The following is a 21,417-nucleotide window of genomic DNA, read 5'->3' on the forward strand; positions in this document are numbered from 1 at the left end:
TAATCGCGAAAAATAGATATCGTCTTATAAAACTCTAAAAGCGTTAAATACGTACTTCAGGAGTATTAATATTTCGATTTAGGCAATAAAAAATAATAGGAAACCACCCTATTTGAGCATTACGCCTCCGTTGTATTTCTTCTTCTTCCCGGTATTTATTTTCCTGCGCAAAATGCTTAAATAAAGTCAGAAATATGTCGTGTTTGGTCTTATTCTTTTTTAAATTACGCGCACATTACTATTATTTCAATCCAATAAAGGTGTAATAACAATTGCCGAAAGTCATTGTTAGACACCTTTCGGGCTAGTAGATGACTCATGCAGCAGTTGACCTCGAGAAAGGGGGAAATTCGAAGCAGGTAGGTAGAAAAAGGTCAGTGGGTGAGAAAAGGGGGTGGGTGCGAGACACGTTTTTATTTTTCTCGCGTAACTTGATATTTTTTGAAGCTAAGGTTTTTGTAATACAATCCCTGCGCGAGCTGGGATCTTTTGTTTGATTTCGGAGAAGAGGAAATCGTCAAGAGTGGGTGAGGCGAATGCTGAATGGAGGGGGATAGCAGATCGTGGGAAATGCGCCAATATCACTATCCCACGGCACTGAGTTCCTCCCTCTAGTAGTTTCATCTCCTGGGGAAGATTCAAAATAAGTGCCTGTCATTATTAGCCTCAAAGGACACACGGCAAACACCTCCTCTCATTTTATCAAAAGATGGATGCGGGAAAATGGTCAGTGGGGAGAAAGAGGGAAGGGTGAAACACGATTCTATTATTTTCCGGTAACTTGATATTTTTTTCAAAGCTGAGGTCTTCGTAATACGATCCCTGCACGAGCCGGGACCTTTTTTTGTTTTCGGGGAAGAGGAAACCGTCTGAGGGGGTGGGGCGAACGCTGAATGGATGGGGATAGCGGATCGTGGGAAATGCGCCAATGTTGCTATCCCACGGAACGGAGGTTCTCCTGATGGGGGACACCTGGGATTTTCAGATTTTTTTCATCCGATCAATTTCGGTTCCCCACGTCGAACTCTTTTCACCGCTCGAACCCGTGAATTTGATGTATTTCGTCAGCTTGCCTAAAACGGCGCTGCATGCACTAGACGACTAGAGTTCTCATTTTTCCGAGTCAACTACCAACGACGTGCGAGCGACAGTGTATGACGCGAAATTCTAAGTATTCGAGGTATTCGAGACGGTACCTTTGGCATAACTATTCGAGATCTCGAATATCGAATACTTTCTATTATTCGAGGTATTCGAGTATTCGCGGATACTATTCGCACATCTCTAGTGAGTATCTAACCCAGAGAAGGTTATTAAAGGACGCTAGTGTGCTAATCATCCCTGTACTGAGAGGAAAGAGGATGATTACATTTTAAAGGAATATGAAAACAATGCCATCGGCATCATCACATTTGCACTACTGTGAAGATCATTTTAATTAGGGAGCAGTATTTTAACAACTTAGTTAAGCTGTGTACATGGCAACGTCATGATGCAAAGAACCTATGTCTGGGCATCCACGTATCCATATTAACTATGAGAATACAATGTAAATTAAAGAGTTAAAATCGTAATTATTTAGGCTATGAAGGATCTGGATATTTTCATGGAGACTTTAAAAAAATAATATTCCACCCACTGCAATAAATTTCGTGGTAAGACCTCACGCATGCAACTAATCCATTGAATATTGAGTATAGAAACAGCTCTTTCCTGCCAATAACTCTTGAAGATTCAAAAATTTTACACCCTTTACATCCAATGGCATCCATTGATAAAGAAGTTGAGAGGCTTGACAATTCACTTTGTTGTAACTGCACCTAGTTATATATTGGGTCAGTTTTTTTTAGCTCCATTATGAAGCCCACGACCATAACGCCATGGATATAATTCTATAACTTGCCTGGCTGTAAAGCCTTTTTAATATGTGCCACCAAGCCCTCTCTGGAGACTTTTTAAAATAATATACCACCCACTGCAATGAATTTCATGTTAAGACCTCACGTATGCAATTAATCCATTGAATATTGAATGGTGAGTACAGAATCAGCTCTTACTCTCCAGCCTCCAGTGAGATTCCAATACTTATGTGAATACTTACGTGCAAACACTCACGCCAAAACCATGAGATTTAAATGCTATCAATATCACGGAGGTCATTTCAAGATATCATTGTCTAGTCAAATGAATTTCTTCACACTGAATCTCCAGCTTCAGTAAGATATTTTTTTCGAGCAGAAAAATTCTTCGTCCGATAAGCGTAACACTAAGAAGAACAAAAGTCTTGGTCACAAAATAATTAATTCAGTCAGATATGGTTTACAGTGACTTTCACTATTGGTTTCATCCACTATTTAAAACATTCCCTAAAATTAAAAAAAATTAAAGTAAGGCATCTGAAGTTGATTTCAATATGCATATTGTCATCAAGATAACGTGAGGAAGGTTTTATCGTAAACACATAATCCTTTCTAGTTAGAGAATAACCTAAAACATTCCCTATTTCAATAGGGATAATGTGTCGGGCATTTGCCATTTCCTCTATGTGCAAGTGATAGTACCTACTTTCTTGCAAGCTAGGAAGCGCACACCTCAAGACATGTTTGGAGTAAAGGAGGCTTGCAAAAGCAGAGATGAAGAGGGGTTTAAGGGTGGATATCCAGAGCACACACACACACGCACACTTATAATATAAGAAGACATATACCAGAGGTAGTTTCTCCTCCGCAGGCACCTCATTGAAGTCAACAAGGCTTTGGACCTTTGCGTGAGTGTGAAAGCGATGTCAAAAAAAAATTAAAAATAATAGGAAGAAAGAAGAGAACAGCTTTGAGACACTGCCATGACAAAGACATACATATGAGCAATGTTCATCATGGGTGCCGAGGCCAATTAGGTTTAATCCAAATGCTACTTTATTCATTCAGAAAGGACGCTATGTTTATCATGGGTGCCAAGGCCAATTAGGTCTAATCAAAATGCTATTTCATTAAGAGAGGACAAAAGGCAACACAGAAGACTTTAAATCTCAGGAAAAATCAATTTCAAGGAAGCCTTAGGCACCATCTTTACTGAGAAATAATGGCTTGACGAGTCAAATAAGTGCCCTTGACAAACAAATTATCTCCAATTAGTGTTAATTTTTAATCCTTGGAGTGAGAAATTTGTCAGGAACAAAATTGCAAATGCAATAATGAAAGTATCTCTTCAATGGGCTCATAATAGCTGTTTCCACTTAATAAATATTATCAACTAAACTGGAAGGAACTTACAACACCCAGGCTCTCTTTTTTGTTCAGCCGCAGTTCACGGAGCATCTGGTTCCTTTGTTCCATCATTAGAGTTCGTTCATACGTATACGCAGAAATATCACTGTCCATCTAAAAGTCAACAATGATAATACTGAATTAAGAACAGGTGTAATGAAGACTTGAAAAAAAAAATATATATCTAATAAATCTAGTTATAACTCACACTAAAATTGCCACTAAGTTCTAGAAATACACAATTCACAATGTACATATGAATATTATTATGTAACGTCCAGCTCTGGCATTTCCTTCAATTCACTTTACTTTAGGAGGTCTACAGTAAACTTTTCTCATAAAAATTCCCATCAACTCCTATTGCTTCCTTCCTGATCTCCTTTTCCCTCAACATTCTCCCCCATAGCTATTTCGTCAAAACATAAACTATCCTTCAACAATTCAACTAAAAATAAAAAAAAATCAAGTGTCCAAAAATTACAGAAAACATCAAAACATTTGACATTATTTTAAAGAAATTACTAAACATTACAATTAGAGATGTGTCGAATAGGAGATTTCTCGAAATCGAATATTGAATTCGAATATTAAATCATTCCTTGAATATTCGAGTACCTCGAATTTCAAATACTAGAATTGCACATAGCATATTCAATGTACGTTTTTTCTTCTATTTCACTTGATCAATTTATAAATGAATAGGTATATACCAAATGCATTTAAAAAATAAACTTTTTTATTTTGAATAAATTCCCCGCGTTGATTGTTGTTGCTTTACATAAGCTATTTTTGGTTGCACTTTTCCTAAGGTATCTTGTTTTTGTTGGGTGACTTTGTTTAGACAGACTTGTCATATCCAAAGCCAACTGATTTTTTATCATCTAAACTTTATTTGAATCTTGGAAAACCATTGATTTTGAATTGTACATCAAGAATTGTGGCAAAAAAGAATAATTGTTCTTTTTCCAGAAATTCATACCAACTTTTACTGGAAAACAGCAAATCATGGATGAAACCTTGAATACGACTATGCGAAAACTTCTTAGTTTCTAGGAAATTAATAATGCTATTCACAAGGGAGATAACTGACTGGACTTCTACTAGCAACAAATGTAGCTACTTCCAAAACATCCAGAACATCAATCAATTGCTTGATAGCATCGCACTGTGGAGGGTTATGTCTACATTAAACTCAGGTTAGAGGCAGCTAATGTTATGGCTTACTTCTGTTCCGGAAGACGCCTCCTCATTTAAAAAAGGGAGCTCCATCTTGTGGGTTCATTCTGAATGAGCATAAAATGAGAAGTGGTGGAAATAATTTTTTGAATGTTGGAGTACTGATGCATTCAGCCACGGGCCTGCACATATGTCATTTTTTTAACTATTATATTAATGAAAATTTCGATCCTTCATCGACTTTGATGCATCATTTCAGAGCCGTCCTTCGGCACTAAGAAACAAAACTGATGTCTGGGGAAGCCTGCATCCTTGCAGACTTAGAATTTGTGATTACCTTTCCTATGAGTAAAATGGTTTGGGAGCAGTAGCTAAATGCATAATGGAAGGTACCCCAAAACTCAATATTTTTTCCCACCATTTTTAATTTTTTTGAGGGGGGAAACTGGGGATTTTCGTATTATTTCCCCCAGTCATTTTTGGTTCCCCATGTCAAACAATATCTTTTCGCCACTCTAATCAGCAAATTTGATGTATTTCGTCAACTTACCTAAAACGGCACTGCATGCACTAAATGACAAGGTATTCGAGACTGTACTTTGAGCATAATTATTCGAGATCTCAAATATCAAATACTTTCAAGTATTTAAGTATTCGCGGATGCTATTCGCACATCTCTAATTAAAATCCTCCCCTAAACTTCACAGAATGCACACAAATCTAATGGATAAACGTGGAAGAATACCCGGAAAAATCACTAAATATCATTAAGTTCATTTTCATCGAACTTCTTGCTCACGTATGAAATTGGGTGCTCATGGTCATGGTCACCTCCTTGACTGTGAGTCATGCCAATCCTAAGATTAGACACATAATTCTGCAGTACCAAAACTCTTGAAGAGTTTGGTGCATGAAGCACAGGTTCTGCCACAAGCATATCTTACAATGCAATAAATATGTACTAGATAGCATTCTGTAGTCCACTCGATCTTGCCTTTCTTGGATTTTCCCTTTTTTGCATATGTTAAGAATGCTGCTATTTAAGAGAAATTAGGGACAAATCATCCATAGTAACCAGGCTAAGAAACTTCTTATTTCTGTTTTCCACTTCAATGCTGGGTAGTGCTTCACCGCCTAAATTTTGGTCTCTGCTGGTCACGGTTTTCCTTACCCCAGTCTGTGGCCTAGGTACTTAACATTATGCTGAACGAGTCTACATTTTCCAGATTTTAGTGCTAACTTAAATCAGACTCATAACTGTTTCAAGTTTCAAATATGCTTCCCAACATTCTGAATGCACTGCTTAGTCATTGATGTTAATGCAGTGGAGAATTTCAGATGTGGATGGAACGACTTTTAATCGAGCCTTCTTCCTTTCCCTTCTCTTTCCAGCCTTCTGACATGCCTCACATGAAAGGAAGGCAGCAAAGAGAGGCAAAAAGAAGTCACTGAAAATGTTTTTTCGAAGGAGCAGGTTTAGAACTCTTGTCCATATCGAAATCTCTTCATCGGGGAACCAAACTTCGACTTTGCAAACTGTATCTTTTTATTTTGTTGATCTTCCATGTGATAGTCCCATAGTTTTTTGTCCCATGATTTCTCTAATGTGTGTGCCCAATGACCAGGGTCAATCATGGTTTTGGAATTATGGGAGTGACTACACTTCGCAGTGCATTCAGACTCGTCGGAGCAGGTGGAGGAAAAGAAAGAATGTACGTTTGCTCAGTCTTTTCTGCAGAGGCTTTTTCCAGGAGGGATTTCCCAGATAGGCTATTCAGTGGCATTACCTTCTGTCTTCCCTGCCAGCCACCGAGTAGCATGCACTTGAAGAAGAGATTGAATTCAAGTTTTGTATGAACGTGGCCAGTCTGCTGTTTTTTCCCCTCAGAAGGATAGCATTCCCTGTTAATTTTTAGCCAAATTTGTTACATGCAATGTAACTTCATTATAATAAATATGCCATTATTATTGGGGCTAAAAATGGAAATAAAGAAATTTCTTTCTTCATCTGTAAAAAAAAACTCATATGTATAATAATTTGTAATGAGGATCACCAAGCAACCATCTGCTCACCATTTCCACAACTTCCACTTCAGCTTCAATGCGCAGATGGTAGAGGAATGTACGCAAGTCCTTCTTCATTTGAATTGAGTTATCTTCCATCTGTGCCACAGTGAATATTCGCATCTTACAATTCTTCCAAGTCCGGTGCTGGCGGAGGAGGAACGGCAAGAGCATGAGCAGCCCACCGTCATGCACTATCCACCACACATCAATGTTGCCCGTCACCTGGAAGAGTACACAATGGGAGAGTGAGTTTCTACTTCAACACAGAAGAGAATTATTTGAGATTTGACATTGTAAAATGATTCCTTTTACATATTAGACCACTTTCCTTTTATGTGAACATGGAGACAGGAAAAGTATTCATATCCCATGAAATTGTTCAAATTGGACAGAAAAACTTACATGAGCTAATGCATTAATTAGTATAATTCTGATTTTTAGGCAAGAGTCAAATCAGGCTTGAACTCAAAAAGTGGGAAATAATAAGGGTCGAGACATTTAAGATCATGTGAGTTTATGAAAAGAGTACATAAGCAGTTCAACAAATGACAAAAGTCTCAAAAAAATATGTTCCAAGGAATCAAGACAGTGCGCAATATGATGCCTCAGAAACCACAACCAATGATCATTGTTGAGTGAAATACCCTTTCAGTAGCTCAAATTACATTTTCACTAAGAACTACATATATACATATTTCCAATCATGAGTGTCTCGCTCTCATATTGGTGGTAGATATAAGATAGTGGTAAAACAATGTTACAACAACATTACAATGTAATGCCAATCATATCAGAAAGATTGAAATATAGCAAAATACCCTACAGCATGGCAATATAGTAAAGTTGGTGTTCCCCAACAGGAGACTGATTTCTGATGCATAGTTACTAAACTTGAGGGCTTGGCTATTTTCCACCCTTTTACAGGATTCTTCAAAAGGACTCAATAAAAATTAAAGTAACAAGGATATCAGATTATGAAATGGCAAAATTCACATGCTGACAGTTATTATTACATGAACATGACAGCTAATCACAACAGGGTCTTATCTACGATATTCGAGAGGTGAAAGCTCTTGTTAGGTGACAGAAGTTTTGAAGATGGACTGTGAACGGGGAAATTAGGGAAACCCAGAGGCTAGATACAGAGGCATGAGTGTGAATAGGGGATGAGAGGCACCCCAAGCTCAATCTGCCCCTGTCAGCAATACTCGATACCAGAATCAGAAAATAATCAGATAAATCATATGGAGAATGTAGCATTCATTTTGCTCAAACTAATTTGTTTTTAAGGCTACGAATTATTTCCTTAAATCCATGAAATCAACCGTACGCATCACATACCTTCTCATTTGACTCCGGGAATGAGTTGATACCTTTTGGCACAAGGAGCGCCATTCTTGCCGCAGCAACTGCACGGACAGTGTCTAAGAACACCCTCCACGTCCTCTCTCCATGGTGCTCTCCCTCGGCGGCATTGCGCCAAGCATGAGGCCAGCCCAGTATCACAGTGTTTGGCTTCATCCCTCCCAGGCCAGTCGTCTGCACCCTATGCGCAGCGAATGACACAAGCCATTGTCAATAAAATTGAATCTCAATGGAGAGAGCCTCAGACGGAATGAAGCTATGCATAAAAATATTGCAGCGCACCATTAAATATCATACGTAAGCTCCACCTCCACTCAACAAACACTTGTAACCTAGGGTTTCAGATTTTCATGATTTCTGTATTTCTCATAATTTTTATGATTTCTATCTTAATTTTTTCAAAATTTGCCAAAAAAGAGCTAGTCATATGATTCCTTCTATTTATTAATCACATTGTCATGTGGCTATAAATAATGGCTTATTTTAAAGCTCATAATTTAAAGCCCATACTTATATAGCCTTATGATGAACTAATAGAAATCTGCAAATTAAAGAAGCCACCAACAAAATAGCATTTCTTCATTCCGTGGAATCTGCTCACAGGTAAACCAACACATCTGACCACCTCTTTCTCAACAATTGTGTTGCCAGGTTTTACAACATAACTTGAAAACTGTAAAATGGATTTGCTGCCCTGAAACATTTTCATGTCTCAATCAAACGTGTCCCGTGTTGCATATCTCCAAGGATGAAGCTGCTGTAATAGTGTCGTCTTTAATATGGCAATTGCCTATTGGGTAGTTTTATTGAGTCTAATAAATATCACCTTCAAAGGGCAGTTGGGATTGGGCTGAATATCGACTACAAAATCATATTTAGTCAGATGGGTATGGATAACTAATTGCATTACATTATCAAATACACAGTTAAAAACATCTGATTACACAGCAAGGCTTAAAGGCAGGTATTAATCCACAATTTCCATTAATATTTATCAATTACATAGTACGCCAATCTCTGATTCTCAGTATGTATAAAATTCACCAAATATTTATGGAAATCACACAGTACGAAAGAAAAAGAATTTTTTGCAGTGGTTCTACAAATAACTTATTATAAAAAAACTGCTACTGCAATGAGTTGACTTTGGACTTGTGCCAAGAGAGGGTTGGAGTCCAGTAGCCGAGGAAATAGCCGGGCACAATTGCATTGGGTCCTCAAATGGAGGGACGAGAATACCTCGGCAACTCCTCCAAAAAAAGCACACAAGACAAAGTGCAGAAGACAATGTGCGTAAGCAATAATAGATTGTTTCATTTATGTAAATTATGAAAAATACAAGTAATAAAAGTAAAGATTGGATTATCCGTGTTTTCCGATTATTCCTGCTGCATCTCCCCATCGTTAATTAGCCCATTAGGATAAGCGCGAGTGTACTGTAATATATTACACTAATTTTAATTGCAGCAAACATAGGCATGAGAAAAATTTTTTATCATCATAATGGCATTTAGGTATTTAAGCAGTGTCATTTCGGACACGTAGACATGACAACTACACTAGTAAGGGTTGGTGTGCGCTAAAATGTTAATTTTTTGTATTACTTATACTGATCAACTTCCAAATTAAAAATGTAAAACTTTTCTTGTGAGAGCACATGCCATTAAGGCTTGCGGCGAGCAGCAATGTGCATGCAGATGTAATAAATAAATTGTGCGGAGCAGATGTTATAAATAAGAAAACAAAAAAAATGTAAATTGCTATACCTCTCTAACACTTGTAATTCACATAACGCCAAAGTATACTTCAAGTACCTACATACTAAAAGAGCCATTCCAAAATATTAGTTCAATTAACAAATAGGATGGAATAAAGGTTGATTATTTAAAATCAACAACTACACCAAATGTGTCTCTTGCTCGCCGCTTCCCAAAATCTTCCGCAGCCCACCAGGATAATAACAAGAGGATCACCTAAAAATGTAATTTCTTCGAAAAAAAGCCACTGGCATTGCCCACCGTTAATCTTTCCACATGTTTTTGAAGATGGTAGCAAGTGTAGTCTTCATATCTCCACGTTCGAAATGACACTGCTTAAATACCTAAATGCTGTTGTGATGAGAAAAATTTTTTCTCATGCCTATGCCTGCTGCAATTAAAATAAGTGAAATACTTATCGCCGCATGATCAAAATGAAGACTAATATACTGCTGTAAGGAAGCCTCAAACCCTGGCCTCCCAGGTGAGAGCCAAAGACACTCTCCACTACACCAACCCACTCATCTGATTGGTTCTGCGTTATTTTGGGATTATATAACACTTGTAAAAAATAATGCTCAAAAATTAATTAATTACAGCCAAACTAAGGCCCATTCAACCACTATCAGTTCAGAGATGTGTTCGCCTTTCCGAATGGCATAAAAAATACAGCATTGAAAAAGGCATAGCAAAATATATGGTCTCCCCTTGTTAGTAAAGCTGCTGGATGGAAATAAGGCGATGAAAAGAATGCTGTGATGGAGAGAGTCAGAGGGCATTGGTGGACTGATTGGCTCTGTTAAAAGGATTAGTTTTATCCAAAAAGCCAAATCAAAGAATATCACTGAAGAAGGGGTGGGCATGTGATTCACACGAATTACCTTCAATTGACTATTGCAGAGCCTATGTCTGGGAGCGGCTCAAAGGTCACCCATCCATGAATTGACATAGCATTGACAAAGTTCACTCAACAAATTTTCCCTTTCCATTCTCCTTCAATTTGGCATCTTCATTCAATTGTGGAAATACTAACCTTGGCAGTTTTCAGTTTTGGGAACTTCGAAACAGCATTGATTATCCTACATCTTCTAGGGAGAATATTTTAAAGCCGCAATCATTCTACACTAGCAGACAAATTTTTTCCTGATATGCACATCCTGCTTTATTAACTGATCCTCCAACATGGGGAGAGTCTGCCCATTTTGGAAGATCAACGCATTGCAAATACCATTCGTCAACACTCACAGATGACAGATTCCATCGGGGATGCTTCGAGCAACCAGGACGTCCACAAAGCCTTTCACCCTCTCCTCCTCCATGGTTCGGCGCAGCATTTGGCGAGCAGCATGCCTCTCTGCGGACTGCCCCTCACGCACAATATCTCCTTCTAATACTGAAACACACACAGTCAGCCCTTTGCCCGCCTTGAGCTGAGAGGCAAATGAGAACACCTGCAAATATGAACGAAGGATAAATGGATATACATACGACAATCTACCAATGACTGGCATGGAAACGAAAAAAGTACAGTACGTTTTGTACAAAAATGCATTCAGAGTGTCAAAGCTATGATGATAAAAGTAATCTGTAAAGGGGAGTAATCAAGGTTGTATACAGTCACAGAGAAATTAAAGAATCCCTCCTCCTATTTATTGCACTAATCAAACCTATTTTGAGGCATCCTGCAGAGTGGTGGAGAGAAAATGAGCAGACAATCTTCTTCAACTTGTCCAGGCTATTCCTGGTTGTGAGGAAGCAGTTGAAACAGATGTTTATGAATGGATAACAGCAGATGGTGCACAGCACTGATCTCCTATCTGATGACGACCTAGTTGTGGGAGTCACTCAAGAACTAGTGCAGTGTGAGGAGGAAGAGAGTGACGACAAGACCCGTATGATAAAGAAGGGGTGGTGCCACATGAAGGCACTTGACCTTGCACTACAATATTTGGAACAGTAGGCTACTGTTGCATCTACTAATCCACTGTTGATGAGACAATGGCAAAACAGTGTTTTGACCAAAAGATTCTCTTGTCAGCGACAAAAGACAAAGATTGATTTTATCTGGTGGCAAGGAGGTCCTAGTATCAGAATTAAATATTAAGTTTAACGTCACCCATTTTATTTACATTATTTCACTCATAAAATATAGTTTCAAGTTTCAACATTTTACTGTAATTTACTTTAAATAGTGTATTGAATATTAAAATCTAGTTTATAGTTCATATTGTGTACTACATCTTCAACTTTTTGCATAAATGAATTATTTGCAGTGTTTAAGGCCAAAGTATTGAAGAAAACAACTGTACTGTTTTTAACAAAAGGCTAATTTTCTTAAATGGTTAAGTCTTGTAAAACTTGAGGAGAGTGTTTAAGAAGCCGAGTCAAAGGCGATGCCTGATTGAAGAACTGTACCCGTTGTGATACATGGCTCTATACCCCTCTTACCATCCAATTTCAATCGTAAGCTTGCCATTTTTGACCGCTATGAGGATGTTATGTCAGTAGTACATAAGGTCATCACTGTGTTTATTTGAATTGTGCCCCATTTTACTCAAATACTGGCTATAGAAAGTGAGTGATATGCCATACTTGGGAGCAATCACACGCATGCCTGTTGACAAAGGCACGCTACCTGCAGTACAGGAACACAACCTCCCTTTACAAATCATTCTGATTTTCAGAACCTGAAAATTTGGGTCCCTTCCGCTTCATACACTACAAGCTCTAATCCATACACATACAAAATCAATAAGGTGCCTTGATTATCACCGCTTTAGGCGTGAAAAAATAAGCATTGAGTTGTAAAATGATAAACACATGAAGAGACAAACCCGTCTATGCTTTGGTGCAGGTGCATTGTTGATCGAAGTGGTCTTTGCCAGGATTAAAATTTGAGGGCGCCAGTTCTTGGTGTGCGGGGGTCCTTCTTCAAGTCTTAAAAGACTATAACGAGCTGCGGACAGTGCAAGACCCCTGATGCCATCACCCCACTCTTTCTCGGCACTAGATGGAAAAATACAAAGGCATAATTATCAAAGAATCTGCATTAATCTCAAATATGTAATCATTTATAGAGGAGACCCCATGATTTACAGGGCAGTTAGACGCTACACTAAATATATATGTTTTTCTAAATCTTATCAAGTCATACCAACAAATTAACAAGCACGAAAAAAGGTTCCTCTTCAAAATCAAGCACCTTAACACATGCAGATACCATTTTTCTGTCTGCTCAAAAATTTTCACCTCACTTGCGGATCAGGTGAAATGTAAAACCATTCGTAAAAAATATGCAGTACCACAGTAAAGATATCTATCTCAATAAACTAAATTTAAATTTGTACATGTTCAGTGCTAATCAATAATTCCATTCAATACAACTCAATATTCTCCCGAAAAAGAGTGCATTAGAGTACAATTAGTAGAGAAACCAAAATTTTATGGACCGTCATAACACAACAAATATGAGAAATTTAATTGGTTGAGTGGATATTGAATTAATTCCCTGACATGTATCAAGTAAAATCTAAAGGCTAAAAGTATAAAAATAATAGAGAGTAGACTTAACTGCAGCAATACACAATGGCAGGAGCAGATACAAAAGCAATGCTTTACTGCAGTCAACTTTTGGATTTTAAATAATAATATTTCTTAAGAAACCACTGAGAAAATTCAAGTGAATATCTTTCATCTCAAACTGAATTTTGTGTGCAAAAGAGCCATAACATGCACTTTCACACAACCAAGTAAATTTTGCATACTCGCCAAGTTTGTTGCATTGTGCACTGAGGGGTAATGTTTGCAATGATACAATCATATCAATTTATCCCTATTCAAAATGGCATTGGACCTGCTCAGCACCTCTTCCTAATAATGTTACCCACTCTCTAAATTTTTGAGCAACCAACCACATTTCATTCAGATATGTTAAAAGTAAAATCACAATATGTGATACAATGCCTGGCCCTAGGTATTGTTATAAGGAGACTCAGATGACAACTGCAGCAAAATTACCTCATTAATCATTATACTCGCTCACTTGGCTTGGTGAATGAGGGTAGATCTCATAAGCAATACATAGTGCTTGAATTTCAAATACTCGGGGAAAAAGGGGCAGCTCCTTCCCTGTGCCACTTACATACATGTAGAGGATTTTTTAAAGATATCCTATGGATTTACGCAGGATTTCAACCCTAGATCCTTCAATTAGAAATGCAACCCACTGGATCACCATGCTCCCCCTCATGACAATGCCAAAATTCAGCATTGTTAGAAGCAATTAAATTTAATATGCTCTTGGACATGGCTAAGTCAAACATTGCTCAGAATCACACTCCTAACAGCCAGAGTCACTGTAGGCCGTAATTGTTTGAAGGACTTCTACTAGAAATGATACTCAACTATGGATAGATAATCCACGGTGGTGCCTAGAAATGGATCGATTTGCTCTTCAATTGGATTTAAAACAAAATTATTCCTTTTAAGGGATGCATTAAGGACAGCAGGGGTCCACTGTTGCTACACAAAAGCATATCTTAGCACACTCACCCTCTGTACTCGATGTACTTGTATATGCAGCCAGCCATTCCCATGGCCAACAGCGCATAGTACCAGCTGGTCATGAACATCACAGCAATACACAGGGTGAGACCAATAAATGAGAGGGACCTGAAAAGACAACAAATATATTAATCACATGTATTTGTGTACATTGCTGGAGGCTTATTTCATTTAAATGAATTTGGAGCACTTCACTAAAACAAACAATAACAATAATAAACCTTGGGAAAAATTCACTCATCTTCACTTCAATATAAAAATCCATGCAGCTATTTGGCCAATTTCAATTTTCCTATTATGATTAGTATCCAAATTAAACTCTGGATATTTGCGATCCACCTGCAAACTTCTTCATCATCGATATATGTAGTCAACTCATAAGTACTACTCTGAATGTTTGGTAACACTATATTTGAAATAACCATTATCAACTCAGTCTCTCTGCCCAAATGTACACGTCTGGCAGTCATAAAACGTGATGCTCTACACAAGTCCTAATTGCACATTTGTCTTATTCCATGACAGTCTTACAGCACTGGGAGATCATATGACCTTAAATTTTAAATCAACTTGGATTTGATGCCACAGTTCCACTAGGGACTCTCTCATCTTGAATTTAAAATTTTGCGAGAAGTTACAGTGGAACCTCGATCTATTATTCCCGCATTGATTGTTTTCCTGCATTCATCTTTCGCCATTCCTGGTCCCAAATAAATTCCTATATAGACAATGTAATTTTTTCCTACATCTATTGTTCCTGGAAGTATTGTTTGCCCGCATTGATCATTTGAAGATCACAGTCCTGATGTATAATTTTCCTGCATCCATTGTTTGACAAAAAATGAGATGAAGTATTTACAGTGCGTCATTTATGGCTAATAAAGACAGGCACATAGTTTGAATCTTCCCCAAGAGATGGAACTACCATTGCGAGAAGCTCAGTGCTGTGGCATAGTAACTACGTAGCACAATTCCCAAAATGCATCCATCAGCCCTTGGCCCCTACTCAGATGCTTTCATCCTCTTCGAAATCAAACAAAAGGCCTCAGCTCGCGTAGGGTTCGTATTACGAAGACCATAAAGCAAAAGCTTCAAAAGAAAATTTCAAGTAACAGGAAAATAATGAAATCATGTTTCACCCTTCCCTCTTTCTCCCACACTGACCATTTTCCCGCATCCATCGTTAGACAAAAATGAGACAAAGTGTTTACCATGTGTCATTTGTGACTAATAACGACAGGCACTTAGTTTGAATCTTCCCCAGGAGATGAAACTACCATAGGGAGAAACTCAGTGCCATGGGATAGCAACATTGGCGCATTTCCCATGATCCACTATCCCCCTCCATTCAACATTCGCCTCACCCACTCTGACAATTTCCCCTTCTCTGAAATCAAACAAAAGGTCTCAGCTCCCACAGGGTTCGTATTACAAAGGCCTTAGCTTCGAAAAAATATCAAGTTACACGAGAACAATAAAAACGTGTCTCACGCCCACCCCCTTTTGTCACCCACTGACCTTTTTCTGCTTACCTGCTTCGAAGTTCCCCATTTCTGGAGGACAACTGCTGCATGAGTCATCTACTAGCCCAAAAGTTGTGTAACAATGACTTTCGGCAATTGATATTACACCTTTATTGGATTGAAATATTAGTAATGTGCGCGAAATTTAAAAAAGAATAAGACCAAACATGACATATTTCTGACTTTATTTAAGCATTTTACGTAAGGAAATAAATGTCAAAATACGACGGAGACTTAGCATTCTGGCAAAACTCGATATCCTCGCAACTGAGCTTCTCGGAAGTTGATGCCGTATTTTTTTTCGAAAACATATATCAGGTTACCATTTACGCCATAAATTTCTATTGTTACAGTCACAGACGAAGGGATATTTTCTCAGGATATTTGGTTTCTCCCTGCTAGCAATTCGAATTCATATACTTATCTCGTGAGAACTTCCAAAGATGGACTGAAAATAATTGAAGAATATCCAGTGGAGAAGCGCGTGTATTTTGCAAAACACCTCGGATTGTCCGCTAGCACTTGACAGTAGGAGTGAGGGTAAAGCGAGCTACCTGTTGAAAATAAGAAGTTGGATGAAGTCGAGTATCAGATCGGCGTGCTGCTGAAATGGCGTATGGTAGATAAGAATGTATACGTCAGACAGAAATCCATCGTAGCAGTGTAAATTCCGAGATAGCATGAATTTATTGTTTCGCAAGGTGGTGTGTCCCCTTAGGATATTTGAGAGTGATGTTGATTGAATCAACTATATGCCAAAATTTTTTCCATAAAATTAAAATATTCCATTAATCAGCTAAATTCCTGTTTGAATCCTTTAAAGGAAATCACAATTACTCGCCAAAATCTTGTGTTTCCTGCTGCATAGGCAACCTAGTCAAACATTACCAAATTCATCCTTTAGTATTCGAAATTTGAGGTATTTGAATATTCGAGCCATTATTTAATATACAAATTCGATATTCGAGTTCGAGAAATCTGCTATTCGACCCATCTCTAGAATTAACAATATGCCCTAAGTGTTTCCATAAAATTCCAATATTCCTTTAATCAGCAACATTCCTGTGTGATTCCTTTACAGAATATCACAATTGCTCGCAAAAAATCCTGTTTCCTGCAATATAGGCAACCCATTGAAACTTTCCTGCATCGATCGTTTTCCCACATTCATCGTTTTTTCTGTCTATACCCTTAAAAAACGATCAATTGAGGTTCCTCTATACATATCTCATTGCTCATCCCAGGTGAAGTGTACCACTGCATTGGACATACTCTTTCAAACTGCAGTTTAACACGTAAGCAAAAATTTCAGATTTTATTCCCTTTAGGTTAAATTTGTACATTTTTAGTGTTCCTTTTCAAAGAAACTTTTGGTGTTCTGCATATCAGAGAGTTACATGACCAGGTATTGTTTTTGCATTAGACAGTTTCCACCGAGTACAGGGTGGAATACATGTAAAACTCTTATTACTTTGGCCAAGACTATCATTATTTTAAGGATGAGTTAGGTTTTTTCATAACATACCAGCTCCATTTAAGTCAGGTTTGAAAGTAGGTAAATTCTGGTTTCTCTTACCAGTGGTAGTATTTGAATCGGGGGCGCCAATTAGGAGTACGCAGCAAAGTCTGAAGGGCACAGGCAAGGTTCACAAAACCGTAGCACATGAGGAAAAACATGGAGAGAAGTGGGGCAAGGTAGTCAACATTTCCAAGCAGGATCCCACACTGGCAGATGGCAACCGTGAGGATGAGGGCTCGGGTTGGCTCCCCTCGCTTGGACGACACTGCGAATGGGGCCAGGAACGGGATGATACCATCCCTTGCAATAGCCTAGACAAAAAAAGCAAAGTTAGCAATTACATACTTTAAAAAAACAATTAGTTCAAGGGCATACCCAGGATCAAAACTAGGGGGTGTGGGGGGGGCAAGCTGTGGTCGTTTAATTTATAATATTTCAGCATAAAAAAGGTTAATGAAACCAAAATTTAAAAAATATGACAGCGCTTTATTAGTTTATCAAATAATTTGCTTGAAAAATAATGATTTTTATTTTAATTCCATACCTAATACACATGATACCATTTTCCTTCAAAACTTTTGTTTTGATTTACATTAATATTTTTACTTCTACAGGGGGTCACCTGCCCCCTGCTGGGTATGCCCATGAATAGGCGTTGCAGCCACATCCGCACATCACAATTCATTAGGATGAGAAAACAATCTTGTATGAAATTCAATGTTCTTAGGTGACAATAACATCACCTATTCACATTAAATTTCAATCACACTATCACTAGACAGATAATTGGCATTGCACAGGAAAAATATATTTTGAATGGGTCATAAAATGAGAAAAGTATTTTGTGGTTGATGATAAGATATATGTAACACTCAGCCACATTTTTATCAATCAATTTCAGAGTGACATACGATATGTACAATACACCAAAACTGAAGCAATTCAAGTTAAAGGAATCACTTTTATACACCAAAAGCGTTTAAATCATCACTGCACAATAAATATGACTTAGTCTTAAAAATGCACGCAAATCTTGTCTCCTCACATTTTCTTTTACCTATCCCCAAGTTAACTTCAATGAGTGAAGGAAGAGTATACATATGTCAAACTGAACCCAATCACATTGGAAAAACAGAATTGTTAGAAAATGTCCAAGAGAGATAACTTAGTCAAGAGATATCTATGGTTGGCTTTGTATTCCTCACACATGCATTTCCTGACTTTCTTTTAGAAGTTTCAATCAGCACACAAATTGTCATACAAATAAATGATGATACCCATATTTTGAGAGGATAAATATGTGAAGTGCAAACTTGCTTCTAGTTCAAAAAATGCGGCAAATTGTGACTCAAGGATGGGTGAAAAATCAGCTACGTACTGTATCAGCTTTTGACTATGGTGTTCAATGGGCTGACCATAACATCAATTCATTACAGGAAAAACATTTAACACTGGGACTTGGACCATAAGTAGGCAGCATAAAATCATTTCAAAGATGAATAACCACAGCAGTATATCAGTACTTATATGACAAGGATTAGCCTCAACTCGAGCCCTGTAGGAACATCTAACACAAGATCTTTTGATGTATTTTTTATGCCACTACAGCCAGAATACACATGACAATGACAAACTAATACACTTGACATGCACACACTCTAGCAGGCACATGAACACCACCACCACTTACGAGATGATAAAGGTACTCACTCACTGTACATCAACATTGGAAATAAGTGTGAGCAAAGTGCTGAGTTAACTTGTGTGAATTCCTCAAAAATAGGCCTCAAACCATTGGCTTTTTTTAAATTTCTGTGCTTACAGTTATACTGAGCAGAAATTCTTCAGTCAAAGTGTGATAGAGAAAAGGCTTTCATGGTTTTGACCCTGAGAAATCATAAAAAATAAAGAGAGAGTTGGGCTGGGAGAAGAAGTACACAAATCAATGAAGCAATGAACACTCAACCAACTCACATCCCTCATCCCAACCAGTTAGACCAAACTTTCCGTAAGTGCTTTAATCGCCAACATCATACGCATTTCCCAAAACAATTTTCCAAAGTAAACAGCCAATGCATTGGCACAAGGGTGTAAAAATTACACCATTTCGAAAATACACATTTATTTTTTATGCGAGAACTCAAAAACTATTGCACCCATGTAGTTCAAAATAACTTTGACCTATAGATGATGCATGAATGAAAATAATCATGCCATTAAAACAAAAGTTAAATTTTTGATCTCATTATTTAATATTTGAAAACTATGTACAAATCAATTTTTATTGATGTACCAACCACCTCGACTACCCACCATCATTTTATATATTATGGAGTTACATCTTTTCCAGCCATTGAAAACACTTGGCTAAGGTAATATTCCTTATAAGGAGGAGACATTTTGATTGGTTAGCAATCCTGAAGCACAAATGAGTAACTTGATTCTGGGACTTCATTAAAAATAAATGTTAGAGCATAATAATGCAAAGGCCGAGTCCAAAAAGAATTCCAAACTTTCGTTACAAAAATTGAATTACGTTGTAGTGCATTAGCTTGGTTTACAAGATATGTATGTCATTCAATACAACAATGAGTTTGTCTTTCTCATCGGCCACAATAAGGCACTTACATCACAAAATGTTCCAGTTAGTATTACAAATATAGATTTGGCTCAGGTGTACCTTGATGCATGCATTGCTGCACATAGTAAATTTCAAAAATGGATTAATATTTAAAAAATTGGATTGAGGAAATATATAGACTAGCAAGTTAGATGAGCACACTTATAACTTATGAAGTCATAGCATAGCATTAAATGATTTAGCAATTAAATTTAAGAAATTTGATCACATTAAATGAAACAGTAGCCCATATTCCAGAGCGGAGCAACACAAAAGCAGTGGTATTAGGTGGCAAAAGATAAACATAATTTTAATGTCAACTCAAATATATACTCTCTAAAAGTTAGTCAATGTAAGTATTACAATGAAAAATATCAGTATTTGACTACCATAATCTCAAATACATTGAATACAAGCATATTTCAGGAATGCTTTCAGAAATAACAAACAGAAAAGTTGCAAAACATTGCTATAGACATTTAAGTTTGGAGGACGCAAATAGAATTTATTGTAAGGTTAATTAAAAATATTAAAAATGTATTAATACGAAAGCCATGAAGTGTAAATATTTTAATCTTGCAGACACAATGCATGATTCAGTTTTAGCAGTGGCATCTTTGAGACGAGACCATGGGAGTTGAGTTAGCCTTTAGCTTTGTCTAAGCTCCATCTCAGAAAAAGCAATATAATAAGGTGCCTTGTTTTGCCACTTTTTTCTTGTAGGGAATTGCAATGCACAAAAAATTACCAACCTTATTTGATACTATATGCATGATATTTTTTCAAATCTTAAAATATTTCTGGTGTAATATTAGGAAAGATATTATGAAAATTTAAACAAATATTTGTACTATTCTCATTAATGCACACAGATCCTAAAATAATGATCCACAAGATTTTTAAAAATGTAATATTTTCTACCGCAAAAGGAGTTTTGAAAGGCAGGACTTTTAATTAGCGAAATCAAGAATGATTTGTAATATACCAGTTTAACTACTGTTAGATGGGGATAGTTAGTAAGTGAAAATATCCATTCTTACTGCAACACTAACTACCACAGTATATTAATTCCGAACTCATATGCTACAATGGAAAGAATGGGCATATTCTCCCGGTCCTACGGTTGGTAAATCCACTTTTGGCATTCCGTCGGAAGTGCTCAGCCTCCCCTCCAAGACCATAGATGCCTTCCCCTCCACTCACCTCCAACTTATTTAAACAACCACCGAGCACTCATGCCGTTAAGCTTTCCTCCCCTTCCTTGACACGAGCAGCCGAGCGTGATCAAGAGAAGCTGAATGAGCAGAGACTTGCTGGCCTCAGCAATGACTAGGTTACCTAAATGCTACGGCTGTCTTCAGAGGAGGGGATTGGCGAGGGTGGGCGCGGGAAGTTGAATTGCTACCATCAGAGATTCTCCAAAATGAAGCCCAAGGCTTGCTTTCGATATTTTTATGTTATTTCTTTGGTAAAAAATGGAACAATAAGTCTTCTTAATATTTTTCATTTCTGCTTAGTCATCGATAAATCCGCATATAAACTCAATCTTCACCACTGATAA

The 21,417-nt window shown here is 37.5% G+C and overlaps 1 protein-coding gene across 5 annotated transcripts in view; it reads right to left on the reverse strand.

The window, feature by feature from the left end:
• LOC124155565 (solute carrier family 12 member 7) overlaps positions 1-21,417 on the reverse strand; it is a 329,089-nt gene that overhangs the window by 25,993 nt on the left and 281,679 nt on the right. For 4 of the 5 annotated variants that reach the window (XM_046529507.1, XM_046529532.1, XM_046529515.1 and 1 more), the window contains 8 exons: positions 17,294-17,547; positions 14,183-14,302; positions 12,466-12,637; positions 10,877-11,082; positions 7,851-8,055; positions 6,516-6,731; positions 3,273-3,380; positions 2,708-2,761 (listed from right to left, as the gene is read on the reverse strand). In XM_046529507.1, coding sequence (XP_046385463.1) covers positions 2,708-2,761; positions 3,273-3,380; positions 6,516-6,731; positions 7,851-8,055; positions 10,877-11,082; positions 12,466-12,637; positions 14,183-14,302; positions 17,294-17,547 — 1,335 coding nt within the window. The remainder of the gene's footprint in view (positions 1-2,707; positions 2,762-3,272; positions 3,381-6,515; positions 6,732-7,850; positions 8,056-10,876; positions 11,083-12,465; positions 12,638-14,182; positions 14,303-17,293; positions 17,548-21,417) is intronic. The other variant, XM_046529524.1, reaches the window with a different exon arrangement.

Source organism: Ischnura elegans, chromosome 1, assembly GCF_921293095.1.
Source record: "Ischnura elegans chromosome 1, ioIscEleg1.1, whole genome shotgun sequence".
NCBI lineage: Eukaryota > Metazoa > Arthropoda > Insecta > Odonata > Coenagrionidae > Ischnura > Ischnura elegans.